The 19,877-nt window shown below is 43.2% G+C and overlaps 1 protein-coding gene across 3 annotated transcripts in view; it reads right to left on the bottom strand.

The window, feature by feature from the left end:
- Grb10 (growth factor receptor bound protein 10) overlaps positions 1-19,877 on the bottom strand; it is a 110,723-nt gene that overhangs the window by 35,648 nt on the left and 55,198 nt on the right. Inside the window, exons 3-5 of one of the 3 annotated variants that reach the window (XM_055623908.1) lie at positions 10,941-11,166; positions 8,112-8,195; positions 7,290-7,440 (exon numbers count right to left, since the gene is read on the bottom strand). In XM_055623908.1, the coding sequence (XP_055479883.1) occupies positions 7,290-7,440; positions 8,112-8,195; positions 10,941-11,166 (461 nt within the window). The remainder of the gene's footprint in view (positions 1-7,289; positions 7,441-8,111; positions 8,196-10,940; positions 11,167-19,877) is intronic. The other 2 variants (XM_055623906.1, XM_055623907.1) reach the window with 2 other exon arrangements.

Raw genomic sequence — 19,877 nt, 5'->3', positions numbered from 1 at the left:
ATGGCTCAATGATCAGAACTCAAATCATGGTCAAATTTAGATTGCAAAGTAAAACAAAAAAGGAAATAATGTTGCTTCCTTTTTTCCTCAAGTATTTTTGATATTCCTGCCACTAATCTGGTCTCTTTCCAGGGCTAGGTGGAGACACCAGGAAAGTGTGAACACAGACACTTCCAGGGAACAAGGCTGAGAATGCCCTGCTCAAATATAGGAATCCAAGATGCAAGGACACTATAAAATCGTTAGGAACTGCTGCTTCGCCTCAGCACAGAGTCTGCCGATGAGATTACAAGAAGGAAACAACTTTTGAGTTAAGGTGGATTACAAACAGTTATTTGCATGTAGTTCTCTAGAGAACCTGAAGACATGTAATTATTAACCTTTCCAGACAAGGTCAACATCTGTGTTCTCTTTCCTAGAAATGTGGAGACTTGGCACCCATGGCTACGGGAGGATGTTTACCACATTCCCTGTGCTAAAGGCACTCAAAACACCCTTGCTTGCTTGCTTCCCTCCCGGGATTCTTTACCATTTGTACATTTGTTACAACATTTGTTACAACTCTACTCAGGCTGATTAAGGGAGTGAGGTGAAAGTCTGAGAGACTACAAAGACATGGGGGAAAGGAGGAGGTAGGGTCCATGCCAGGGTACATGCTGGACAAAATGAAGCTTCACAGCACAGGCATAGTCATGAAGAAGGGCAAGTCTCAGCCCAGCAGTGCTATTTTATGCTTAGATTAATGTCTCCCACAAGAGAAGACTAAGACTTAATGCTCGGTAATGGCAGTGAACATTTCCTCATGGTATGGGATACCCTCAGCCAAGACAAAAAGGAGTGAGACTTTTTAACTTTGTAATTTCAGGAGACATCTTAGTTCTAAACCAGCAGGAACCATCAGGGGTGCGGACTGTGGGAAAAATGCCTCTCCTAGTTGCCCATACACCAAGCGTGGCCTACCTGAAATGTTTGTGATTTAAGTCTCTTCAGTCTAGGGAATATTCGTTTAGACACAGTAAGGTTACCTGGGGAAGAGACCTAAGTCTAAATGTAAAATTTGTGTTTCATGGGTGGACTAATCCTAATGCTAAAAGTTATTTTATAAAATAAAACAGTAATTTAAATATTTTAATGAAGTAGCATAGGTGGAATCACCCACGTGTGGCCTCATGTTGGAGTCTGCAGCATTTCAGATTTCACTTTTGGATGAGAGATGCTTAGCCCGCATCTATGATGAGCAGACATTCCCACGCTGTGGGGTTAACTGTAGATTCTATTACAAATAGAATACAAATACAAGAGTGCTGTTTGATCACAAGCAAGATGACAAGCCACGCCATCTTAGAAGGCATGCTAGCTTGTTTTCTGATGCTGCAATAAACACTGACCAAAAGCAACCTGGTGGGGAAAGGGCTTTTTCGACATATAACTTCCAGGTCCTAGCCTATCACTGTAGGAAGTTAGGCAACAGCTCAGCACAGGAACGATGGAGGAAAGCAGGCAACTCGCTCAGCAGCTTTCCTTATACAGCTAAGACCCATTTGCCTAGGGACAGAGCTACCCAGCCATGGGCTGGGCCCTTCTACATCAATCATCAGTCAGGACAATCTCTCACAGACATGGCCACAGGCCAATCTGATCTGGGCAATCTCTGAATTGAGCCTCCCTTCAGATGACTCTGGGCTGTGTCAAGCTGACAGCTGAAGCTAACTAGGACAGAAGCTAATCAGGTAAAAAGTTCACTAGTTGGCGACGGTCCCATTTTCTAATGAAATTTAAAGTTGAAACATCAAGTAAGAATTCACAAATCAATTTTCCCAGGAAAATGATTTCTGGTTCCTCGCAGGCCAAGAGGCTTTTTTTGGAATCACCAATGTTAAAAAAAAAAAACAAAAAAAAAAACCCCCACATACACAACTCCTTCCCCTTGCTGGATTTGGATTCTGCAGAAGGACCTTATCAAGTTGGTCCCTATGCAGAGAAGGCACAGACTCATTCCTGCGGCTAAAGTCTGGTGGTTCTTTACACAGGAAGATAAAATTTAAAGGTTCATGTTTGCAGTACTCCTTCAAGATAAGAGAGATCTGAGGCTGTAGTAATCAGCCAGGCTTCTCAAATTTATAGAATTTATATAAGATATTTATAGTGCAGAGAAACACTAGGCTGGGATTTCACATGAGATTCCTGGGATGATTTCCTGTCTCATTTTTAGCCAAGCACATGGTCGGCTCCAGGTCATGACTCCCTGCTGTGATTGCATCATTTGTTCAGAGGCGAACAGAGACATGAAGGTACCGTCACGTCGTCCAAGCAGTAGGGATTATGCCCTGGCTCCAGAGGCTGTAATGGTTGGGGTTCTGAGCACTTAGCAACACCACCAATCAACTCTGACAGTCAGGGGCAGTCCTCACTTTTATCTTGGGCGATTTAGTGCCATAAACAAAGTAGGCTCAGTGGGAACTGTTTTTATGTGAGTATTTTTAAAATATGTAATATCTAATAAATATTTAAAACACGTAAAGCGGGATTTTCTGTTTGTTTTGTTTTCAATAAAACCTTCGAAAACCTCTAGGTTAACTTGAGTTTTCCTTGCTAACCTTTTCAGGTCCTCTAAAACTGAGTAGAAAACTGAGTGAATTCCTAAGAATGATGGAGAAAATGCAAAATTTCCCTATCTATGGAATTAATGTGTTTTGCAAACCAGAGCCTTGTTCTTGATAGACAAATGTTGTACTACAGAGCTATATCCCTAGCCCAAGCTGGTGGTGTCTGCCTGGTTGCTTTTGGTAAATTCACATGGATATTCCTAACGGGATACTATATGAATGTTCAGTTTGTTCAGAGGTGTTTTTGCTATTTGGGATTTGCTGTGACACCGTGCTTAAACAAAGGTCTTGTGTGTGAGTGGTCTTAGATAGAAATTCCAGTCTTAAAAAAAATAGAAATTCCAGTCTTTTGACATTTTAGTTACGGACTGTGCAAAGTGGCTTTGCCCTGCCTGAGCCTTGGCTAACATTTGACCAGTCTCTGGTGGTCTGCTCTATCCCACAAGAGGAGAAGAAGATGAAGTAAGCACCCATAGTGGCAGCCGTGGCATGAGGTATTCTATTAAATATAGGAAGCGGCTAGAACTGCATCTACATTTTTCTATGTGCTGAGTTAATGTCACATCTTGCCTGAGAAGTGAGGGTCAGTGATGTCAGCCTCCTCCGATGGGCAAGGTATGGAAGCTTTCAGAGGTACTGCTGCTCTGAGAGGACCACGAGCCCTGTCCTAATGCATGAGCTCGGGCTCACCCTCCACACACTGGGCCTGCCTCTTAGTACAAAGGAGTCAGGCCACCAGGCAGGGCCTCCCTGGAGAGATGTGAGTGAGCAGTAGGTCAGAGGAAAAGGGATGGGTGTGCCAAGCAGAGGATTCAACACAGGATGAGCTGCGGTATGTCTTTTGCCAGGCTGTCTTGGGGTACTGGCATTGACTGTCTCACTGAGTATGGGCATTCCTGTCTCTGTTCTAGTGACAGTCCCGAGACTTTGTTGGGCAGCTACAATTTGCCTTAGGATGGAGTCCCAGAAATCAAGCTGAACTGTAGCTAGGTCTACGTCTTGATACTTCTGGTCTCAGGAGGCACCAGGAAAGATGACACAATGTATTGTGGAGGCACCAAGAGTGGAGGACTAGTGAATGTGTGGCTGAGAGAGATCTCCTTCAGGGAGATGACAGCCTACTCCTCACATGGTGGCCAGGGTTAGATTTCCCCACTATCTGGGGTTCTCATGTGGCAGTGCACTCATCGAATGGCAGTAAAAGTCTCAGAGGACCCTGCTGGTCATCAGTAGATGTGGGAGCAGAATCCTATGTAAGGCCATCAATTCAGAAAATTGATTTTTAAAATTAAGCAAAGAGAAAAGAACCAATTGGAGTTGAGACAGTATTTATGCCCCATTAATGATGGGGCACAAAACGTGAGACTAATTGTTTTTAAACAGCAAATGGAAAAACGTGCTCTAACGAGTCATTATGTGGTCATAGGGAACTCTATTGGCTGAAAAAAGAAGTCTGCCATTGCTGAGCTTGTCAGGAATTCGGGAAAGGTCCTATTCACAGCGCTACCTAGCATGAACCAGACCTCCTCTTCCGAGTTGATCCCCCATCTCAGAGGCTTTGCACTTGAACAGTACAAGTCAGTCCCAGCTCTGTTCACTATGTCCTATGCGTCAGTGCACCCTAGATAGTACCTCAGTTTCCCCGTTCATCACGACATGTGTCACTAACTGGGTTGGAAAAGTTGCTGCTGAATCGACAGGCCCAACTTTGGTCATACCAACTCCAGCTGCAGACAGTGTACAAGTTCCACAAAACAGAACAAGGCCAGGGCAGCTTCAGCTTTCTGCCCCAGATATCCTATCCCATGAAAGTTACTTGTCCTCACAAAGGAAGCCAGCCAGGTTTGGTTTTCTGCAGCTAAATATATCTTGACAGTGGCCGAGACAGCTTGGAAATCCATAAATCCCGCGGCCGTGCTACTACCATTGTCACCTGCAACTATGGCAGTCCTCAGTGATATGGGTGCTCTCACACCCCTCCCAACAAGGCTGTCCCACCAGGCTGCTGAGCACACAGCACCTTAGACAAGCTGTACTCAGGATGGTGGCTGTCAGACGCTAATGAGCTGGGTTTAGCTCACTCTACCATAGGAAGTTAGGGTGACTGAGCTGCATACGCCCATGCCACACTCTGCAGTGCTCAAGGTCTTTGGTGTTCAGCATGTGGTCACTGTGGCTGACTCAAGGGGTTGTCCTGTGGAGGGAGGGTGTCCACTTATGTCCTCATCTTCCTAAGGTTAGGCACTAGGGAATCTGCTGTCTGTGATGAGCAGTAAGTCCATACCCCAGCATCTTCTTCCATAGTTGGGGTCCACACACCTATGCCTGGCTACTCTTGCCCCATTAAGCAGCTGTTGGAGAGCCCCCTGGAAAGGAGACTCAGAAGAAGAGGGAGAAAGGCCAACAGCTCAGCCAGACAGGATGTAAGTGTGCTCTGCTGTAAAGGCAGGAATGATGTTCTTTTCCCTCCTGCTATTCAACATGTCTGCTTTTTCTTTCTTTCCCCTCCCTCTGGGGACAAAGGATGTGACACAGAGGCTTCCCAGCACCTCTCTGTCTTGGGGTGCCCCCAAGAGCTCTATGATTCCTTCTTTTCCTACCATTTTTTTTTCCAGAAAATGAAGTAATGCTCTTTAAGCAGGCTAACCTGAAGATGTGGTGTCTACTGTATAATGCTTCCAAATCCCTGACAGACTCTGCACAACTTTCTGTCCTCTGACTTTGTAAGAAAGGACAAATTATACCCAATCTTCCCCTTAGCGAATCAAGGAGGAGCGGGACCTGAATGGGACTCATGTACCATCACCCCCAGCTAAGACCCTGGACTTGGAGTCCAACAAGTAAATACAGATGGCCTGGGGTCCTCAGCAGGAACCATGAAACACATGAGAGTAGAATGTTAGGACTTCTTGGAAAGTAGAGGCTCAGTAAGAGTGGGAAGGGCATAAAAGAAGGCAATGAGGGACAATGGTCAAAATACATAATTTATGGCATGAGGCTATCAAAGAATAAATACAAAATAAAACTAAAAATGGCCATAAGAACAGAGGCCTTCCACAAGTGAGAAGCACCCTCCCTGCTCTCACTGGTCCCAGTCGGCTTGAGGAATCTGACGACAAACACGCCAGTGCACTGTTCTCATGAAGAGCCAACTCTGATCCCAAGAAAAACACAAGCAGGCAAAACTCCCGGGTTTCCTTATTCTTACAAATTTGGACAATCGGTGGGGAGGAGGCTCATTTTCTTGCCAGCTAAGGCGAGGGCCAGACAGTACTTTTGTGGTCTACTTCAGGACAGGAAACTTGTAAACAACCTCGGGGACAAACCATACACGCTCATCAGGATCCTTACTCAAGGCAGAAGGTCACCAGGGAGGTAGACAGCCCAGATGCACTTCAGCATGTGACCGTGTGCGGAAGCCAGGACAGTGCTGGCTCACAGACAAGGAACACTGACCTCACCTTCTAAGTCTGACAGTGCTGTAATGCGGGCGGCTCGAGAGGCGCTCAGGGGGAGCAGCGCTCCAAAGCCAGCAAATATTAGAAAAAAGCCTAGTGCTCAAGAGCCTGCTGCTATATGCTACTAGACTGCACAGAACCGGGCTTGCTGGCTCTCTGGGTCAGAGAACTGCAGAGGTGGCAAGTGGGAAGAGGAGAGTGTCGAGTGGGAAAACACAGAATCAGTCTTCTAAGCTGCATTTGTTTGAAAGAAGCCGTCAAGATGTCAGAAAACTGTTAAAGACTCTGGGCCTACAAGTATATGCTGACTCTGGCCTCAGTTTCCTTCACTAGCAGGCAGTGATATCTGTACTGAATACATAGGGCCCACTCAGGCAGTAAGTAAACCCAGCTCACTCTGTGTAACTCACTGTCTTGGTTATGTTCTCGCCCAGCCACACTGCAGCAGCGTGCGTGTGCTGCTGAGCCCTGCTCCATCCTGCTCCCATCCCACCCTCAGGGAGTTTGAGATCTGAGATTCCCCTGCCAGTGTCTCTGATAAGCTGAGTGGCTGTCACTGGGCAGTTTCTCACATGGGGGCAGTGACTAGATTTCTACTTCATAGTTCTACTTCAAAGGATGCTTCAGCCTCAGCATCTTAAAAGGGCAGTTATTATCTCTTGGGTCAAGTGGCCATTCTTAGGCCTTGAGCAGGCCATAGCCAGATTAAGACCTCACACTGAGGAAGAGGCGCACAGAAAGCCCCAACAGAGTCATAGCAGAAGGCCTGGTTGAGTAGGGTGACCTGGTTGCATGGTTTCTTTCAAAGTGCTAAAACCCATCTCCAAGCATCAAATTATAAATTAAAAAAAAAAAAAAAAGTTAAGCCTCTTTCAAACACAGTGATGCATTCCTCAGCCTGGTGAGAGGCTAAAGACACTTAGCTACCAAGTCTAAGGTCTCCAGGACCCACATGGTGGAAAGAAAGCGTTTACTCCTGAAAATTTCCCTCTGACCACATGTATGCAACATGACACAGATACCCCCCAAACAAACAAACAAACAAACAAACAAACAAAAACAAATAAACAAAAGTACATCGCCACATTCCTAACTTAGTAAATTGAATTTTGGCTTATAAATTAAAAGGACTCATAAGACAAAAGTCCAGTATCAATCCAAATCCCAGGGCTTCCTTTCTCCACAAAGAAATGCATCATTGTACTGCAGCCAGGGAATAACTTACCTGCTTGGTAGGTGGCTGGCTTGGAGGAGGTGGTAAGGAGCTCGGAGCAACCACTGGAGGGCTCCCAGGGCCACCAGAAAGCTCCGGAAACGGGTTAGGAATTGCCGGAAGAGAGGAAGTTTTCAGTTGTTGATCTTCCTCCTGAAGGCGCCTGCAAGGAAGGAGCCAAACACTGGTTACACACGTGTCACCCTAGCACAACCTAGAACACTTGCTGCTGCTGGGTCTATGCACTAAAGAACAGAATGTAGGGTTTTTGTAGATACTGGCCTAACTGCGTTCATGACAGCATTATTCACAGTGGCTAAAATTGGGAAGTAATCCAACTGTTCAACCATGAATGGGTGTGTCTGTGTGATGAAATAGCATGTAGCCTTAAAAAGAGAATGATCTAAAAATAAATAAATGAAGGAAGGAAGGAAGGACAGGCACTATAAGTCCAGTAACAGAAGAGAGAGAGAGGGGTAGCTGCTATTTAGTGAGTACAACTTCTGTTCTCTAAGGTGAGACTGTTCTGGGGACTGGCCATCAGTTCTGAGTGATCACTAATACTTTTAAAAATGGCCGCTATGCTACCTATATTTTGCTGCTAGGCACATGATACTGGCATTGGTTCAACGTGCACCCTATTGGTAAAAAAAAAAGTTTTGTGAATAAAGACAGCTTCATGAGAATAGGATTTCCTGAATTCTCTAAAAGGAAAACATAACTAATTCTAGGGGAGGCTTCATGTTTCCTCATCTGAACTATGGAGATGATCAAGTTATGCAGCAAGGTGGTACTGTACAGTATGGAGATCAAAGTTTCCTGGTGTGCCCTTACCTAGGCGTCGTCTCCTCTGTGCTCCTTGTCGCTTCTCCAGGGTCACCTCTCCTTCCTTTCCTCCTTTGAAAAATCCAAAGCTCACTTGTCACACCATTAATCAATGGACGATGAATTGGGTATAATTATGAAAATGGCAAAAAAATCAAGCTAAGTCAAAGCTAAAATGATACAAAATGCTTAGTACTTTTCTTTTAGATGCCCATCTAGCAGTGACCTCCTGACTCATTTCCTAGGCACTCCATTCTACCCACCCATCCACTCACATATCCACACAGCCACCCGTGAGGGGACATGAATAGAAGGTAGAGCCTTCCTATCAGGAGGGGTAGAATCTGGCTTACCCATGGTCTACTCAGCACGCATGACTCTCATCCCATAGCAGCACACCTGGGAACTCAACTTTTGCGTATTACCTTCAAATAATTTTTATTTTAACATTTAATTTTTATTTTAAATTATTAAAATAATTTTTATTTTAATGATAAGATCACTGATCTATGAGCCTTCCTGGGAGAATTTGCTATTTGAAAATTCACTGTGTTGACCACTGGCCTTACCAACTAATCTCTGACTTCAGAAGGAAGATCTCACTAGCCATTTTGTGTGGACCGGGAACGATACACTGACTTTTAAAATACCAGATCTCCCAAGAAAGAAAGGGAATCTGTGTTGTGAAACATGGGAAAATCATTCCTATACCAGCTTGATGATGTGGCAGAAAGATTTTTTTTTTCTTTAAACTTTTAACAAATCCTGGTCTTCCTGTAGCTGCTTCAGCCTCAGCCTACAGAACTAGACAGGACTGTTTCAGGAGCTCACAAACGCCTCCTTTATTAGGGTGTCTCGACAATTTATAAATTTCAATTTTTAACTTCATTAATATTTTTTTAGGTTATAACATTTCACAGATATTACCCCAAAGCATAATTAATGGGAATTATGCAAAAATGAAAGAATCCCTGTTACAGAGATCCACATTAAAAGACTATGTTCCTGAGGCTACAACATGTCTGCAGAGAGGGGCTAAGATTCAGGGATGTCAAAATGGCTACAAAACTGCCAGGACCTAGGAGGTGGAGATGTCTATGCCTCCCAAACCTTGCCTGGCTCATCAACCTGAAAACAATTCTCTCCTCGACAGGGCCCTCCTCCTGCTCCATCAATTAGCCTGTGGTAGTCACTGGGATCTCCTCCACAGTGTATACCCAGAACCCACCTCCTAGGAAAAGGGAGACAGATACCTAGGGGAAGATGGTTTCTGAGGTGGAAGAAGACTTTAATATGTCAGACCAGAAAGAACCCTTTTACAAGTTTCTGGATGCAAGAAGGAGTGGAACATCCCAGAATAGGCAGTGCTGAGAAAGTACAGCCACTAGAACTCCAGCTGGACAGAGGCTGGGCAGCAATCCCAAGCACAGTCCACTGCACACACATCTGTGAATTCCCAGAGAGGCAGGAACAAGCTTGTATTAAGAGCTCATCAGCCTTGCTTGGTCATGCAAGCCTAAAACTCATGGGAGTCCTGAGACTAAGCCAGGCAAAGGCAGTGCTCTTCAAGTGCTGCCTTCCTCAGCTTGGTTTCATAAACCAGAGATGACTACAGGGCTCTACATTTTCCCTCAACATATCTATCTGCTGAACACTCTAAATAACCTCTTTTCTTTTGTTCAACATAAAGCCAGCCAGTCTCCTATTCTTCTCTGTTCTCTAACTCCCTATAAAACTTATATACTTGCAGAACAGGACTGACTGTTGCTCAACAGTGCCCTCAAAACAACAACAAAAACCAAACCAAACAAACAAAAAACAGTACCCTCAACAAAGTATATACCCTTTTTATCAAGACCCCATCACTCGCAGGCCTGTGGGGCTCTTCAGATGGCTTTTATGTCAGAGCATACTCTGGAGCCATGTTGCCCTCTCCTTCCTGCCCTACAGCTCTCAGAGCCAGAATCACACAGTCTAAGCCAGTCTCCTTTCTTCTATGTTCTAAACTTGTCGCTGCCCAGTTGCTAGGAAAGGTACAGAAACCTTTTTGAGCCCACTCCCACCCCTCAACCTTCCACTTTCTTATTAGCTTAGACTCAGCCCAGAGATCTTCCACCTCCCAGGAACTTCCCTCAAGGTCCCAGTACTTTTTGCCAGCACAGATTTGCTTTCCTGTTGAGTCTCCTAGGGACAAGACCATAATAGAACTTGGAGTTGTACATTTTTGACTAGGCCCTGGAGGACACTGCAGCTGGGCTACAGACCCTACTCTGAGGAACAGGAACTTGCAGTATGGTTATGGTGTCTGCTGTGAAGCAGGAGCTCAGAAAAGGTGCCAGATGCTACATTGTTGGACAACATAGCCAGGGCCACCGAGAGCTGCACTTTTAGTTCTTTGAGGTTAGCTGGCATAGGAATGATTTGAAAATTATCATGGCATTTCCAGAGCTGGTCCAAAGAATCACAACAGCTGTTCTCCTTGCTTCATGTATCTTATCACTTTGTGTCATCATCTCATGATTACAACAGGAAGGGTAGGATTCACTCATGTGGCTTCCATTAGCGTTATAATTGTTCTGTTTTACTATTAATAATTGTGTCCAATTTATAAGCCACAATTCACCATTGTTATATATGTGCATGAAAAACTACAGCCAACAGGGGGCTTAGGACTGTGCTTGGCTTTAGGGATGATGATCAGTTTTCCCAAGATCATAGGGTGACAACTGTAGCTGCCACTAAGAGAAACCCATCCAAGTTGACTTTATAGTTGCTGCCCATCACTACTTGGAGAAGAGAGTACAGTGTCTGTGCAGACAGCACACGCTCAGGGCCTACCTGATAGGAAGGATGTGCACAGGCTGCGAGCGCTGCACCTTCTGCTTCGGGGACGCCTGCGGCTGCAGGCCCCGAGAGCTAGATGCTGCCGGCTGGCTGCTGGCATGCTGGCCATTCTGAAGAAGGGGCACAGTATCAGTGTCGGACTGCATGTTGCAAGCTGAGTTAAGGCTTTCCAAGGACGAGTTAATATCGTTCATCAGCAGTTGAAGCCCAAAACCATGCTCTAAATATAAAAAGGCAAGAGAAGAAAGAAATGTCAGTAAGTGTAAAGAGTTCCACCAAAATGGTCACCTTTGGGTGACCAGGCCCCCAAACCAAACAATATTTTACAAATACAATGAAATTGTATTATTACTTATGAATTACATACAATGCATATAAGTCTGTGTGTACATACACACAGATAAAGTTTAAAATAAAATTATCCCACTTGGAATGACAATGTTTCCTGCGAGAGCTGTATATTATCTAATAAAACCCCCAGTACCAGCCATTAGAAATCCCCTCGAGTTGTTGGTCAGGAAAGTCCAAGATACCCAAGCTGGATCTGACTCAAAAATCTCTTAGGATTAGCTTTCATAATACCAAAAGGTGTTGTAAAAGCTACCACGGAAAGAAAGTAATCAACAGTCCTACCCAGCTGTTAACATCCATGAACCACAACGATCAGCATGGTAATATAGAACAGTGCAATAGTGGCACCCGCATCTTGGTGGCAACCAACAATTTTCCTAATTTCACTTAAAGCCATTTCAACAGGATAAAATCATGCCTAGTACTGGAAACCTACTAGATTTCCCAGTGCTAGTGAGGTCATGGATCTTAAAAGAGAATTTTTTTTTATCATCATTTTACTAAACCAACATATTTTCTAATTGTATCCTTATACCCAGAGATAACTGTAGCTCTCATCTCTTTGCAACAAATGGAGACCATTAAAGAAAACCTATCAAGTCAAAATATAGAAAACAACTGATGGGGGGGGGGGGCAGTCCTTATGGATACACCTACAAACACAATTCCTGTACTTAAGGGAACACTGAGAAAAAAGGTAAGAGCCAGAATACCAGGAAGTCTGCTGTGAAACCGTGTTTCCTAAAGTTGTCAGTCTTTAACAACAGGGCAAGCAGAGACCTAGGCTGACTGACTGCATCATAGCACTTTACAAGTTGTAAGATATAACCCTAGTGATCCCCCCACAGCTCCGCGAGTCATAGAATAGCTCCATTTCATTTGTTTTTCATAAGAACACAAAGCAGGCAACTGGTCTACCAGCTGAGGAAGCATGTTTGAGTAATGAAGTCAGTCACTTGCTTTTATCCAGATCATATAAGTAGCAGAGAGACTCTTGGATTTGGAAATAAATTTAGATGCTTGTTTGACCAGGAGTATGGACAATAAATGGGCTCAAGGATCTTTCTAGAACTTTGGGTCCTTGCTACCCCCTCAGCTCCCCACAATTCTCATGTGACAGGCTGGGCCAGTAGTTCTGTAGTAGAGTGTTTGTCTAAAATGTATGTTGTTCTTCAGTATTTTGTTCTTCAGCACTACAGTGTCTTAGGTGACCTTTCTTTGGTGCCTCTTGTTTTTTAAGACTAAAAGATGCGTCAACAAAAGATACTAAAGCCCGCTAGAGGATACCTGGCATGGTATAGAAAATGAGAAGAAATGATTAATTCCAGGGATTAGTACCTTTCTGGTGTGTGAAAGGACAAGGCACATGTGTGGGGATATATAGGCAGAAGCAGAAGAACCTTGAACGCTCCTGGCTTAGAGCTGGAAGAGAGACCCTGATGGAAGCTGGATAGCAGAAGTGACCCACGGTGTATCTGGGTAGTTCATGTCCCAAGGTCATCAGGAGAGACAAGATAGCAGGTTGCTGAAAATAGTAGTTATGAGCCCTAGCTGTCTGACTGGTGTAGTCACTGCTGGAATAAGAACAGGCCACGCACAAGAGATGCTGACAAGGAAGGAATAGTGGGCTGTGGGCCGAAGACAGAAGCATTGAGGTGCACACGGGATTCAGATGGGCAATGAAGTCTACGAACTGTATACAGAGATAAAGGAAGGAGGGAGACAAGGATGTTGATATAGCATAGGTTCTGAATGGTCAGATATTAACCATACAGCCAGATGTTAAAAGGACAGAAGTGCTGAACTGGTAATTCATAATGACTGCAAGACTAAGCTATCATAAAAAGGATTGCTGAGGGCCACAGCAGAGCACCTGCCCAGCTAGGGGTTGACTGGCTAACAAAAATCTAAGACTCCAGCGGGGCAGGTAGGCGTTACACTTTTAGGTACTGCTGCCCTTTGTGAGGATGTGCCTCTTAACGGCCTCACCTGAATGCTACTACAGCCACATAGTACCAGAGTACGACCAAGGAGAAGACGTGAGTGGGAAGAGAAGTTACACTAGGGTTTACAAGTTTGGCACTTCAGGAGAGTTCAAAAATACAAGCTTCCTGATATATCTACACTCTGGGTTAATTAATATACTAACAATGGCTTAATCTAAGCTCTCCAAACAAATAATCTGTTAACAATTAATAAACAATTAAGCATTATCCATGCTTCTACCCAACACTGAACATTTCGGTGTCGATGGATTACTTAAGAATCAAGACTGGGTCAAACACGAAGTTCATGAGTCTAACAGACATAGTGGTGGGAAGCCCAGGCCAGCTCAAATTTATTCACCGACTGAAGGAACCCCACGTGAACCAAGTTTTGCTGAGTTAGGCAGAGCTGCTTCCTAAGTGTGTACAGAGAAGAGAACCTGTAAGACACCGAGCCCCATTCCTACTGCCTAGTCCTACAGAAATCCAATGGCAATGCGCGGTTCCTGATCCAACAGCGCTCCCAGCTTCTCAGAAAATGAAATGGCTTGGTTCATGCTGGCAGGTTTTCATTTGTAGCTATTTTTCCCTGAGCTCGCCGTAGCCTTTGGCTGTGCCGACCCCTGGTGGCAGTCCCTGGAGTCTCCTGTCTTTTTTATTTCTTTATTTTCTCTCTTTGTTTTTTTTTCTTTTTTTTGGTGAACAGGTACATGCGTGGGTTGGTCCTCTGTTGTAAAAGGCAAAGCCAAAGCAATTCTGACACTATTCAAATATTATTTATGTAAAGTAGGTAGATGCTAGAAGGGGCAACACATGTCCAGATTGCTGTCCTGTCCTTTGAAGTGGGCAGCTTCTTTCTTAGAAAATACTTTATTGGGTGATCTTTGAAAGAATATTAGGCTACTTTGATGACATCCAGTTACCTACCAGGTTACAATCTCCACTAATCAAATGCAGCTACTATATCTAGATGCTTCCAGCTTCCCAGGGCCAACAGAATGAAAACTTCAAAGTTCTAAAATGGCTTACTCTACAAACAACTTTTAACATGCCTGATGAGAATAATTACTAACACATATATAAATAAATGCATAAAATTTACGGTGATAAGACTTTATTTGAACTTCCTTAAATTCCAATGTAGACTAAAAATTAAATCTTCTAAACTATTTTTAAGCAGCTGATTTTATTTTTTAAGTACTAGAGTACGATATACAGAAATCATATTAGCTCTTGTTTAGAAAATTATACTTTGTGTGGTCATGGCAAGATGTGAATCACAGCACCTGGGTTAAGGACAGAGGTCAACTTGCAGGATTTGGTTCTCTCCTTCCATTTACAACATGGGTTGTGGGATTGAACTCAGGTTGTCATGCTTGGAGATGCCTTTCCCCAATGACCTATCTCACCAGCCTCAGATTCATTTCTTGAAAGTATTCTATAAGCTTATATTTCTCTCAGTGAGGACCTGTGTGTCTTTTCTGTCCATGTGGCCAACTGCTAAACTGCTTTGTAGTCCCATGGATCTGAGTGGGTCTATAATAACCCATTTGTAAAAACCTTTCTGCCAGTAAACAGAAGTGTGGGGGTAGGGGATAAGACAAACTGATGTTTCTGGAAATGAATATTTAGATTGTTTATTCGGTGTTAACCTGATGAAACAATTTTCCACAAGGGCACTCCTTCAGAAAGAATATTAGGAAAGAAAAGAAAAATGACTTTATACAATTTTCATCTCAGATAAATCTGTGAGAATGTGTTTCCTGAACAAACATGGCTGCCAATAAAACTCTTAGTAAGCGGTTCTCTTCCCTCAATAGCCCAGTCCCAACTGTACTGGGGCAAGTACTTTGCTACAAATATTTGAGGTCATCTGATCTCAAATTCACATCTCTTCTTGCTTCATTGTCATTAGCAAACTCAAGGCTAGTTTCATTTGAAAATGCATATAAATTTAGTTAAATAAATTATCATTTGGTTCATAAGCCATGACTGGCAAATGTCTCTCACAGGCCAGGTGAGATGGGCATACTGATCTGGAAAGGACAAGGAGAGGGGAGATGTGTTGGCAGAGGAGGATTTCGCTCCCAGGCGGGCGCACCTTAGCACCTTAACAAATAACACACTTCTTGGTTCACAGCACCATCTAGTGTCTTTTTTACGCGAGCTGGAGATTAACGTGGTTCTGGATTTCCTTCACTAAATTATTTTGTCTTCTTAAAGACACTATGCATATATGATATATCCATTTTAGCGGTCCCTTCTTCACAGACCCCCACCCCTACCCCAAGGACTGGGAACTCTCAGCACCTTCCTTGTTTGCTCTTGATTTTACATGGCAAGTATTTCTTTTGGAAAATGAGGAGCTGCAGGCAACTGTGTGTCTGAGTGACTTAATGCCTGAGTCTCTGTGAAGAAAAAATTCAACAGTATTTTATCTGAGCATCTTCTAACTCTTCATTTTGAACCATGTCATTTTTCCAGGCTTGAAATCTTTAGTGGAAAGTCATTTAGGTCCCCAGAGTCAGAGACATAACATGTATTTGGTCTCTTTGATGGTGTGACCAGAACTGGTGACAGTACTTGGTTAATTGAGCATGTTATCCCCACAAAAGTACCTTCTTCTCTAAGCACCTCTGTTTCTAAGTTTTCATATATCCATGGATTCCAGCAGCCACGAAGCAAAAAATATTTGAGGGAACAAAATCTATGCATCTACACTGAAAATGTATATGATTTTTGTCATCCCTTTAAACCACACAGTATGCCTCTATTATATACGTAGAATTGGTGTTATAAATAATCAAGTAGTAACATATACGAAGAAATGCTCCTCTTTTATATGCAAACCCAACACCATCTTGCACATGAAACTCAAGCATCTGTAGCTTTTAGTCTCTTGGGGATCTTGAAGGCCATCTGCACAAGCGGGAAGAACTACACATGTCCAGAAAGAGTGACGGGTACACTGTATACACACATTACTATAAGCAACTCAAAATACTCCTCAGTGGATGAATGGAGTGCTATTCGTTCTCAAAGAAAGGGACTGTACACACGCAAAACAGTGAGTGATTCCACTCCATGAGGTACCTAGAGTAGCCATGTCCACAGAGAGTGCAGTGAGGTGGCCAGGGTCTAGGGGCAGAGAGTAAGAGCTGACACTTGTGGGTTCAAAAGAGTTAGCTCTGTGGCTAGACCTGGATAATTACTACACCAATATGACTGCTTTTGCTTTCTTTTTTTGAGACATGGTCAGGCTATCTATCTCAGTCTTCCAAGTGTTGGGAATACAACCATACTTGTCTGTAACTGTTCGTAGATTTTAAAAAAAGCAAAATAAAACAATTTTAAAGTTAGACTTGTAGACAACTTCAAATATGGTCAATCAAAGTCTTTGCCTTACTACTTTACTTGGGTAGCCCTTTGGTGGAATGGAGCAATGTTCCATGCTTAGACTTGGTAGACAGAAGCCTACTCTGGTCTTACCCTACCTTAATATCTCAGTTCTTGCTCATGCACACCCCAGGGCTTACACATTCTGGGCTTCTTGATCCTAGCCCCTGTGCCCTTGATCCTTGTGGGGAGTATACCCCTAAGAATCACTTTATCCCCAACTGAGAGTCACTTTCACCACTGTTTTCTTCTCAACTTGTCTACCATTGTTCACTGAAACACACCATGGATGTTGCTCATGGTGGTCATCATAGGGCGGGACTCATGCAAGTTAGATTTTAGAATGGCCTCAGATGGCCAGCGGTGATACCAGCTTGGTTGGTTAGAATTGTCATGGGGAATCCTGGAGAAAATTATTCAATTTTAGGTCAAGAAGAAAATACCTGAGTCAGATGGTAGAACAAGAACAGGAAAAACTCTGAGGCAGAGGAGTCTCAGCTAATAGGGCGGATGTTTAAGGGTGCCTGAGACTGTCTTTGTAGGGACCTTTCCAGGCTGTACTGAAAGCACTGGCTTGTTATAGGGGCACAAAAATGCTGTCCATTTCTTAAGTGAGTTGCAGTTAGCATGGGGGTCCTCTGTACAAATTTCATGTTTGGTCACTACTCAGGATAGCAGCAGGAAGTAGCTGTTCAATGTGGTAACATTACAATAGTGTGTGCAAAGCTCTTCTGCCAGTGGAGTCTCAATAAATAGAACTAAGACAAACAGAAAGTGTGTCTACTCTTACAACAGACAGTTGGGGCCCACAATACCCTGGGGGCAGCTAGTGCTATAGGCTAAAGTCTAGGGAAAAATCAAAGTTGAAGGCAGGTATCTTGGTGTCTGGGCAACTATACACCATCCCCATACTCTAAAAACATCAACAAAAACCAGTAAAAAATGATTAATTGCTTTGTACTTTGATTCCAATGAGATTTATTTTTAAGACTGTTTCAGGGAACTGTGCAATAATTCCATTAAAAAAAATAAGGAAAGCTACTTATTTTACTCAATGATTCCATTCATTAAAACTAAAGAACTGGCACCTAATGTTAAATGACTGTCCCATAGCAATGTGTGTCAAGTATCCTTCCTTGTATTTTATGGTATACTCCCACAATATGCAAGGAAGCACCTGGACATTACTCAGTCTCTTCCCAGGTTTTTAAGGTGACTTGGATTCTGTACCAAAGAACCATATAACACAGAAAAGTAATTTTCCACTACCAAAATGGTTCAGTCTGCCAAATGAGAACCAAAGACCCAAGTTGCAAATTACGTTTTAAAAGCACAGACTCAGCCATGCAATTTCTATTTTGACTTTTAGAAGATATCTTGTATGTGTGCATAATCTACAAAATAACATTCAAAAAGGACAAAAAATAAACTGTATCTTTCTTGAGTCTTCCTTAGCAATTTAATCTGTTTCTTTTCAACTTTCTAATTTCAATTCCTACTTTTTCTATTACATCATAAATCAGGCAGAAGCCTGAGTACAAGAAACTATATAAATAACTTGTCACTTTAGAAGGTTCCCATTTTCCATCAACCCTAAAAATATTAGTCTAAGAACACTGGACTCGAAAAAGGAAAATCAAGGTTATGATCCAAAAGTCTGTCACTAGCGGGTACTGAACTTTCAAAGAGTCAATGTTTTAAAACCAAATGAGACACTGAGGAATCTTTATCATCATACTAAACAGAAACACTCTATACTCAAGAACTTAACTCCATAAATTCAAAATCTATTCACTTATCCAACACTGCCTCATTCAACATATATTTAATTGAGTACAAACTACCTATCCAACATCATTTAAGGAACTGGGATATAGATGTTAGTAAAACAGGCAGATTCCCTGCTGCTGCACTATTCATAAAGCATTCCACATTTTTCAGTGTTTACCACAAAGGGCAATTATTTGAGAAGGATATGTTTAGCCTGACTTGAACATCATATAATGTATACATGAGCTAAACAGCACACGGTATCTATAAATATGTGTAATATTTATGTCAGTAAAAAAACAAAAACAAAACAAAAAAAACCCTCTGCCACCAAACATAATGAAGACTTATGCAACAAGCACTGAAAAAGGGTTATGATGCTAAATATAAAGTAGCAAAGAAGGATATGAAACTTTCTTTTACAACTTCTGGAAAAGTAATTCCTTCTGTGAAGTTAAAACCTATTGCAGTTTAAGTGGCACCTAACAGGGCGTAGTGCGACCTGTAGGAATGTCAGCATGGGATCCCAACTGAAAGGGGTCAGCTCAAGAAGGGATGGTTCTTGGCTCCGGCTTGGCTTAGGGGCACCTTGTGTCCTCAGATGAAGGGATTATTGGCAGAGTGAAGTTCCTAGTGTATAAACACACTCCAGAGGCCAGCACTCCTCCCAGCATGGGTCTGCTCAGTGCTTAAGAGAGAGAAGTTGACGCCACCTCTGTTTACAGGCAAGGCAGTCGTAGAAAGGGCACTCGGCTCTCAGAAGAGCCTCAGTGTTAAGGCACCAGAGGCAGAAAGCCATCTCAAGAGAACCCAGAACCAAAAAGCCCAGAGACAGAAGCTGACTTCTAAGACAGAGACTAGACTGCAGCTTCTCTAGGACAGCAGGCTCAGACCAGGACTCGGTAGAGTAGAACATCTAGAGCCATCTCCCACCACAGAGGACTTCTTGGGGTTCTGTGGGTGAAAACATGTTCTTGGAGTTCTGGAGGTATCCAGGGCTGGGCTCAGGGAATAGTAGAACTGAGTTCCTGCTAAAATCTGAATATTTCCAAGTCTTGAAACTCCTGGTACTGGAGCCAACTTCCATGGTATTGGTGGGTGGGACCTCTGGTAAGTGACTAGGTCAGGAGGTCTATGTGTCAGAAATAAGATTAGGTACAGTTGCTCCTCCTACCCACTGGGAACACAGCCCAAAGGCAGCAGTAAGGAAGGCACTGCACCTCATAGGCCTCCATATTGGACTTGCAGTCTAACCTGTGGAGGTGAGTGCAATATATTTTTATTATTTATATGTTACTCAAGCAGTGGAACTGGGTTATAGCAGTCTAAAGGGATTATGACAGTTGCTAAGTAAATGCTTGTTCTTTTCATAATGGTTTTTTAATGTTATGAAAAGTAATGACTCAGGAGCAAGGACCCATCTCCCCTA

The sequence above is a fragment of the Psammomys obesus genome, unplaced genomic scaffold, assembly GCF_907164565.1.
Source record: "Psammomys obesus unplaced genomic scaffold, mPsaObe1.curated_primary_1811, whole genome shotgun sequence".
Taxonomy (NCBI): domain Eukaryota; kingdom Metazoa; phylum Chordata; class Mammalia; order Rodentia; family Muridae; genus Psammomys; species Psammomys obesus.
This window is presented reverse-complemented; position numbering and strand designations above follow the sequence as displayed.